This window comes from Maylandia zebra, linkage group LG6 (assembly GCF_041146795.1).
Source record: "Maylandia zebra isolate NMK-2024a linkage group LG6, Mzebra_GT3a, whole genome shotgun sequence".
In the NCBI taxonomy this organism is placed as follows: domain Eukaryota; kingdom Metazoa; phylum Chordata; class Actinopteri; order Cichliformes; family Cichlidae; genus Maylandia; species Maylandia zebra.
The window spans coordinates 39,649,328-39,658,115 of record NC_135172.1 but is presented as its reverse complement, the minus strand read 5'-3'; the positions used below and the strand labels follow the sequence as shown (position 1 = coordinate 39,658,115).

The 8,788-nt window shown below is 36.8% G+C and overlaps 1 protein-coding gene across 1 annotated transcript; it reads right to left on the bottom strand.

Moving 5' to 3' along the window:
* Positions 1-3,035: 3,035 nt before the first annotated feature.
* LOC101485479 (perforin-1) lies at positions 3,036-5,292 on the bottom strand. The gene is made up of 3 exons (XM_004538827.3): positions 5,212-5,292; positions 4,542-5,077; positions 3,036-4,391 (listed from the first exon to the last, which is right to left on the bottom strand). Exons 1-3 carry the CDS (start codon positions 5,218-5,220, stop codon positions 3,194-3,196), a joined length of 1,743 nt encoding a protein of 580 aa, XP_004538884.3. The 5' UTR covers positions 5,221-5,292; the 3' UTR covers positions 3,036-3,193.
* Positions 5,293-8,788: the final 3,496 nt, after the last annotated feature.

Below are 8,788 nucleotides of genomic sequence, written 5' to 3'. Positions count from 1 at the left end.
TTCACACATTATGTGCACTTCACCATGTTCAAAAAGTCTCACAGAGACTTTTTTAAAACAGTTTTTTTTGTTTTTTGTTTCACATGAAGAATTTTCTGAAATTATCAATCTGAACAAAAACAAAAAGAAAATGTTTACTTGTCAGACTGAGTCCCAAATAAATGGATTCGTTTAGAAAATAAATACGAATGCAAAACAGAAGCAAAATGCATCTTTCAAGACATCTTTTGTTTAAAGGTGTCCTTTAATATGTCCTGTATCCCAACCCAAAATGAACAAATGTGAAGTCCAGAGAAGTATTTAATAAATAAAAAATGTGAAGAGTATTGATTGTGGGCGTGCAGAATAAAATAAATGGTATGTGTGGAACTTCTCGCTACTGGATTCCGCATTTTTAAAGGAGTTGGTCGTATAAAAACTACTATACACAAGAACCTAAAAATGTGAGGGTGAAAAGTTGAAAACGGGCTGAGTTAACACCACTATGGCTCGCCTCGCCCTTACACGTACACAAACAGCCTGTTTGCGATCACAGGGCGTAGTTCTGTTTCTGAGAAAGTAATGTGATACTGTGTTCTTTAAATGTGTTGCATAATGTTAGAGGAAAAACCTCCTATCAATGTAACATGTTTGTACATAAGCTTACGGAATCCTAATCCTGTGTATATATATATATATTTTTTTTTAAAGCTGGTGAGATCAAGTAAGCTTTTGACATCCTTGAACGTCTGAGAGTTAAACTATTTCCACTCCACCTTTACTTTGACCTTTTTGTAAAATATTTTCACAATAAAAAACAGAAATGAGTCCAAACAGATTCCTTCCATCAAAAAAACAAACAATAAAACCATCCATCTGCCCATCCATTTTCTTTTGTTTCTCCAGTTTGGAGTTACAGGTGTGCTGGAGCCTCAGGTGTCATAAGGCGGGTTTTCACACCTATAACAAATTTAAAATCACCAGTCGCTCAAGCATGTGTGTCTTTGCTCTGGCTGAAGAAGCCAAAAAGCCCCAAAGATTTTATCAAATTACCAGTACCTAGACCAGCTATATTCCACTACTTCTGATGTGTTTGTTTTTTTTTGGTTGATTTTTTTGGTTGTTTTTTTGTTTGTTTGTTTTTTTACATTTCTTCATTCATCCATCCATTTATTCATTTTCCTTCATCTTATTTTTTTTGAAAAAATTGTGGATTGGAGGAATCTCTCTGTATTTAAATACATATGTTGACATAATAGTTGCAAAGACAGTGTGTATGTTCAGATCATGACTGGTGGGGTTTGTACAGGGAAATATCTGGAATTTTGCACATGTGCATTTAGAACAAAGGTTTCCTTTATTTGCATAAATGTGGCTGTTTGGTTTGCATAAAGATGTTCGGCTTCTTCTGCTGCTGTCCATCCTGTGCTGCAGTGTTACTGCACACATCCATACTGGATTTCTGCTTCAGTGCTGTAAGTAGTTGCAGTTCACATATGTACCACAAAGCGGCGCTAGTTTCATGTAGAAATGATGGAAACACACATAACAGACTTCAAACTTTTCCATAGCTTTTTTTTTTTTTTAGATTTTCTGTATAATTTATAAACCTTCCATGTTTCTCTGTGCAGGAATAAATAATGCTATTAATATTTCAATGTGAAATCGATGATTGGTCAGGATGCTGCTGGCTGCATAACAGTCAGAACTATAAACATGCATTTTACCCTTCATTATGCAGTTAACACATTATAACGTGACTCTGTAATAGCAGGGTTACACTGTTTACCAGCTACCGTCTGTCTTTGTGGAGTGTGCCTTTTCCCTTCTGTCAAAACAGCCAGATGAAGTTTTTGAACTTGAGCTGTTTGACCCGAGGGAATTGATGCATCTATTCTCTATTTATAACACAGACAGGAGGTGTGCCATCACACAGAGGCAAAGTGATTGGTCGGGATCCTCAGAGGACTCTTTGTGCTTCTGTAAATACGCAATACACATGGGGAACATAGTTGCATCTGCTCTGTGAAAACATGTATGCATGCAACCATCCACGCATTGATCTACCGAAATGAATTCTTTGGAGATTGCAGATGTGTTCATGCATGCCCTATATGCATACAAGAAGGCAAACAAATTCACATGTATGCTTTAATGCCTATACACTTTCACAATGAAAGAGTTACAGTTTGCTGCTGGCACTCCCACATTATTGAAGCATACGTACGTATTTTCAAGATGTTCTGCACAAAATGAGCTTTTTCTTCCTTAAAGGTTCAAAGAAGCTCAACAAATACACACATATCATATCCACCAATGATGTCTGTGAATGTGTATATCATACCTAATATAAGTTTCCCACGTGAAGCTTTAAACTTCACGTTAACAGATACTCACGGAGAGAACTGCCTCGGTTTTCTTTCATTTAAGAGTGAAAAGTGGCACATGTCAAATCACTACCCACAGACCTTTAATGCCTTAAAACTGGCTCATGGATAGCTTTTAGTCTGACATCTACTGACACAATAATTCAGATAGATAATGTAGATTTTATTGGACAAACAATGCAAGAGACACATGCAAATGCACGCAATGATGTTGTTTTACAGAGTACAAGAATGCTGGGTTTTGAAAGTGTCACAAATATGTTTGTCATTAATAAATTAAGCAAAAATAAAACCCCAATTCTAAAAAAAAAAAAAAAGTGATGCTGTGTAAAATCTAAATAAAAATAAAGTGTTATCATCTGAAATCTCATGAACCCATATTTTGTTCATAATAAAACAGAAAACATAAACAAAAATTTCAAGGGTATTTTGAATTTGATGCAACATATCGCAAAAAGAGTTGAGACAGGGTCACGTTTACCCCCCTTTTTTAACATCGGCCCGTAAATGTCTGGGAACTCAGGAGACCAGCTCAGAGTCTTTTGAACTTCTCATACAAGATTCTAGCTGCTCAACAGTCCTGGATCTTCTTTCTATTATTTATCTTTTCACAATGTTTTCAAGTCAATGAACATCACCACAAATGAAGCAAACGCACAGACACCGATGTTGTTTTTGTGACTGCTTTACTGGCACGTTTTTAATAAGAATACATGAATGCAGTAATATTGCAATATATTTGCGATTACTATATGAGGCAGGAATGGTTCCACATGATAAGCAGTTAAGCAGAAATGAGAAGCAACAATATAAAAGTAATGTATGCATCACATATTCTCCCTTTGTCCTACTTCAAGTCCCGGCTTGACTAATTTGCCATGCTGCTCACCAGTTTCTCCAATGAGGATACCATTTCTGGTATGAAAGACTTTGGCCAAAGAGGGACTCATGGGTGAGGGGATATACTCGTCACAGTAGTCACCACCTAGGCTTGGTGCACACTCTACTTTGCAGGAAAAGAATAATGTACCATGATTAAGCATGCAGCTGTAATTAAACCAGCCTTTGCGTGGTTTAACCTGACACTGCCCAAGATGATCACTGTTCCAGTATCTATCCTCGTCGTATACATTTAACACCAATTTGTCTTTCGTGTTAATAGTGATTGGTCCAAACTCAAATACCTCCGACCAACTGGGGTTATCATTGTTTGGTATAATAGCAGTGCGCCCTATCTGGTAACCATATTTAAGCTCTACTGAACCATCTGTCTGAGTACACTGGTCTCCATACAGACCCTTTGCATAAAGATTGAACACCTTCAATGTTGCACGACCTTTCCCAGCAGGACAGCAGTTCGACTTGATATTTTTATTACCATTACAGACACAAGCGCAAGGATCTCTTCTGCTGGATCTGGATCCAATCTTACATGTTTCCGAACATTTTTTCATCAATGCGTTTTTCTTAATGTACTTTTCCACCTCTAGCTTCAGTCCCGCAATGGCATAATGGCTGCTTGGCAGAATCATGTGCATGGGCTTTATATTGTATCGGACCACATCAGGTATGGATTTAAGAGACTTGACCCAGTCCGTCATAACGGATGTTGATTGCCCTTGAAAGAGGATATCAGCTCCGTTAATGTGTCCACCAATGATCTCTGTGAATCGCTCACTAAATGTACTGCTGAAACTTTGCCCATGGTTTAACTTCCTTTTCATTCCCTCGCAATTTTTGTTCATGGTTTTAATGCTGGCAGAGCTCATGAAATTAACTGAGGCCTCCACTGTGAGACAGTCGTTGACATCTGTAGCTGACAGGCCATTCATGGCCGCCTGACAGGTCTTGATGGAAGTGACGGCCTTCATTTCTCCTCCTAGATACACTTGTGTGATGTAATGTGTGCCATATGTCTCAACCAAATTCCGGTATAAATGCTTGGTTGCAGATGAGTAATAAGGAAGGGCCTTCACAACCGATTCAAAATCATGACTCAGTGGAGGATTTGCTTTTAGTCTGTAACTGTAAAGGACAGAAATAAAACAAAAAATTAAAAAATTGTCTGTCTGCAAATAACATAACTACTGGAATAACATAGAAAGATTTGCATATATAGGACTGTTTACTATTTGTAGTTTTTAGGAATTGAATTAATTCTGTTCAAATACTCACCTGTAGAAGTTACACTTGACAGAATGGCGAAAGAAAGTGTAGCGATCTTGTTTTGACTTTTGCATGGCGAAGGTAGATTCTTTGGAGTGGGAGCCTCCAAAACCAAGCCCAAGTCCAACGCTACCAGAAACAGGAATATCAAGGCCAACTTTCCAGTCATTGGACACAGATGATGTGGAATCATTAGCAAGCGTTTCAGCAGAATCATAGAGTGTACTGGAGACTGATAAACTGCACTTGGGGAACATTCTCCAGTCCAGCACGGCAACAGGGACCTTCTGTTTTACCTGATTCATGTAGCTGTTTCTGTACATTCTGCAAGTGCCATCTTGAAGTTTCCACGTTTCAGTGTCGATGACATAGGCGCCTTTTCTTTCCATCGTCACAATGTCAAAGCCTTCTCCAGCCAAGTTGTAACCAGGGACAAAGTGAGCCTTTTTGCACTCCTCTGGTGTACCAATGAAGCTCACACTGGATGAAAGACACAGAGGGCTCCATGCCCAGCACAGGAGCAGGACATGCCACAGCCTTCCCATCTATATGAAGGAAATAAAGAACAATAGAAGGAAATATAATAAAAGGCAATACAAGTTAAAATCTTAGGAAATTTAAAGCCATGAAAACTGGAAAATCTCAGAGTTTCACAGAATGAAGGTTTTGGGTGTCTTACCATCAGCATTAACAGGAAGTTCTGTTTGATGCCTCAAAATGGACAGCTTAAGATATTAGTGTCCAGGAGGTGGAGTCTTGAAAGGGTATTTAAAACTAGGTTCCAACAAATTTCTCACAAGTTTTATATTGAATCAGTTTTGTTCACACATTTTTACACACCCCACACCCTCCATTAGGCGTTGACGATAATTAATTAAACTTCTGCTAAGAACTAGAAGAAGAAAGAAGGCGACTTGTTAAAGACAAATAAATAAATAGCCAGAGGGTCAAACAGAGACCAGAATGAGAGGTTGGAACATTATCACGCAATACCTGAAGTGTAAAGTGTAAAGCAAATTATGGTGATGTTGATGATTATGTTTTGTGTATTTGATCTTCATGTTTGACCTCCTCCTTTTAAGTTGCTGTCAATATTTTTTGGTTATATATTCTGTAAAATATTTATTACATTTAACCTAAATGTTTTATAACATTAATTTTTTATATCTACTTTATATCTAGAAACAAGGATTCAAGCAATTTATCATCCTGGAAGCAAAAGTGAATGTTAAGTTGTAAATCTAATTGTAATTGTTCTATTTTGAATTCTGAACAGTACTGTATTGTAAATGGTTTTCCCCCTTTGGTTAATGCAAAGACTCACTGAAATTCAATGGCTAACAGCATAAAACTTATATTTTCTTGACAACACAGCATCATAACCCAGTAAAAAGCTTTGCTCTTGCAAACCTGTTGTGCAAACCATGAAAACAGAGTTTATTGCTGGCAAGCCCAGCTGCCAGAACTCTGTTGCAATTTGATACAATTTCTTATAATGTGATTTTGAAAGGATATTAATAGCTTACACACAGATGAGTGTTATCATTCCTTTTCTTACTGTACCTAATGTTTGATAAAAAATACAGACACATTCAGGCACAAGGAAATTCCAACATGCCTACCAGGATACGTACAAAGAATTTTGAAATATAAACCTGCTTGTCATGTTTATGAAGTACAATAGGAAAGCATATTTTTATATATCCCGGATAAAAGAAACATTGGTGTTTTGTGGGGTGCGTCAGCTAGCTCACAGTTGGTTAGGCTTTCAGATGGAGGTAGTTAGTGCCGTAATCAGCTTAAATAAGTTTCTGTTAACGTATTGTAGTAATAGCCCTCGAATCAGAGACTCGGACCCTTTGAACGGAGAGACACTCAGGACTTCTGTCCAGAGGTAACTGGGCTGAGCAGATGTTATTATAACATTGAATATTAAATAAACAGATGCAAGAGCAAGAATTCACACCAACACTTCACACCTCACCCTTACAAGTTCTTAAACACGCTGTTTATGTTCACAGAGCGCCGTTCAGTTGAAAATTAGTCCTGCATTTAGTTGACGCTTTGCAAATGTGTTGCACAGTTAAAGTCTTTTGCAAAAGTTTTCATCTGTGTTTTCTTGTTTATGCAAAAATGACAGTTTCCGATACTCATCAGACAGTGTGGACTTCACAGGAGTCCCACATCAGGAACACACTTGTTTATTTGTTTGTTTGTTTTTCCATGTGCAAAATTTCAAGACAGGAAACAATGCTTCTAGAATGTGCATTAACGAGGGGCATATAATTGAAAACAATGTAATAAAATCGCAGTTTCAAAAATGTTAAGCATGTTGTCCTGGGAAGTGGTGGAGCGTCACTAGGCAGAATGACTCCAGAACAGTTCAAAATACTTGAGTATTTTACCTTCAAGTCACTTCATACTTACTTATCAAAAAATATAAGGAGGAAAAATACTCTTTACTGAGTTACATGTACGTGTCTATTTTCAGCTCTTTGGCTTTTTACTTCTTGAAAATAATTAAGAATTAAATTAAGAAACTCTTATATAACTAGTGACTTAATAAGAATTGTCTAAAAAGTAAAGGCTTTACAAACATTTTGTGAAAACTTCAATAATATTAGTATTATTACAATATTTCTCTGCTGTAATAGAAAAACTCATTGCTATAGGCTCTTGCATGCTGCAGGCTGATATGAGTATGAAGAATATGTAAATGGCAATAACCAACTAAAAGGTTTTAACCTTTTAGATCCTGCATCCTGATGTTGGGAAATTTACAACTTTGTGTTTCTGAATCTTATATATTGTTTTGTTTAATAGAATGTTTAATACTTTTAAACAATGGGGACTAAATTTTGTTATGCTGTTAAAAACCCCACTGTCACTATGTGAGGATGTACTTGTTTTGTATCTTGTTTTGACTTTGGATGTTTTAGGAGATTAAAGACTCCTATGAGTTTTGTTTTTGTTTTTCAAATATGAGTAAATGTAAAATAATTTGACCAAATTGTGTTTATTTACAGGTTGGCTTAGTTCATTAGTTCCAGTGAAAGAAACTCTTAATTCTCCAGCATACCAAGACATTTTGGACAAATTCATGATCCCAACTTTGTGGGAACAGTTGGGGTTGGCCCTTTCCTGTTCCAACATGATTGAGCACCAGTGGACCAAACAAGGTCCATAAAGACATGGATGATGGTTGGTTTGGAAGAAACTGACTGACCTGCAAAGAGTCCTGACCTCAACCCAACAGAACACCTTTGAGTGGAATTAGAGTGGAGACTGCAAGCCAGGCCTTCTGTAACATCAGTGTGTGACCTCACAAATGCACTTATTGAAGAATCAATCAATCAATTTATTTATGAGCACATTTAAAAACAACACAGGTTGACCAAAGTGCTGTACATAGTAAACAAGTAAAAAGTAGATCAAACACACACAAAGAACAAAAAAAAAAACTCAGTCACAATTAAAAGCTAGAGATCAAAAATGTGGTTTTAAAAATGTCAAGGCTTGGAGAGATCCTAATTTCAAGAGGCAGACTTTTCCAAAGTTCGGGCGCAGAAATCGCAAAGGCCCGATCTCCTCTGTTTTTTAGCCTGCTTCTAGGAACAACTAGAAGCAACTTATCAGCTGACCTGAGAGTTCTATCGGGAGCATTTTTAGTTTAGAATGGTGAAAAATTCCCATAAACACATAAATTCCTCCTAAATCTCTCCAGAAAAGTTGAATCTGTTACAGGTGGAAAGGGTGACATCATATTAAACCCTATGGATTAAGAACAGGATGTCACCCAAGTTCATATGTGTGTGAAGGCAGACGAGTGAGTATTTTTGTCAATGCAGTGTACGTAAAGGGAAAATCATCTTCTCATCTTGTTACTTTAATGAGTGTCCAGCAGGTGGCGCTGTTGATATAAATTTGCACTTTATGCTGATCTTATTTCTCAGTTATGGCACATGCATTACAAGCCTAGTGCAAAGAATTGACAAATATAACTTTTCCTGACTTTTTAAGAATAGTAACTTTGTTTTTAGTTAAATAAAGTTATTATTTTTTCCAAATGTAAAAAAAATAAAAATTAAAAAGAAATAGGCGAGTATTTGATCACAACCGTATGTTAACTAAATGATATGACACATACCGTATATTTTATATATCTGTTTGTGCAAACTTTGCGAGACAAAGTGATGACTGCCAACTGCATCAGCAAAATTGGATTTTTCCTGCTGCCATGTGAGGGTAAAAGATTC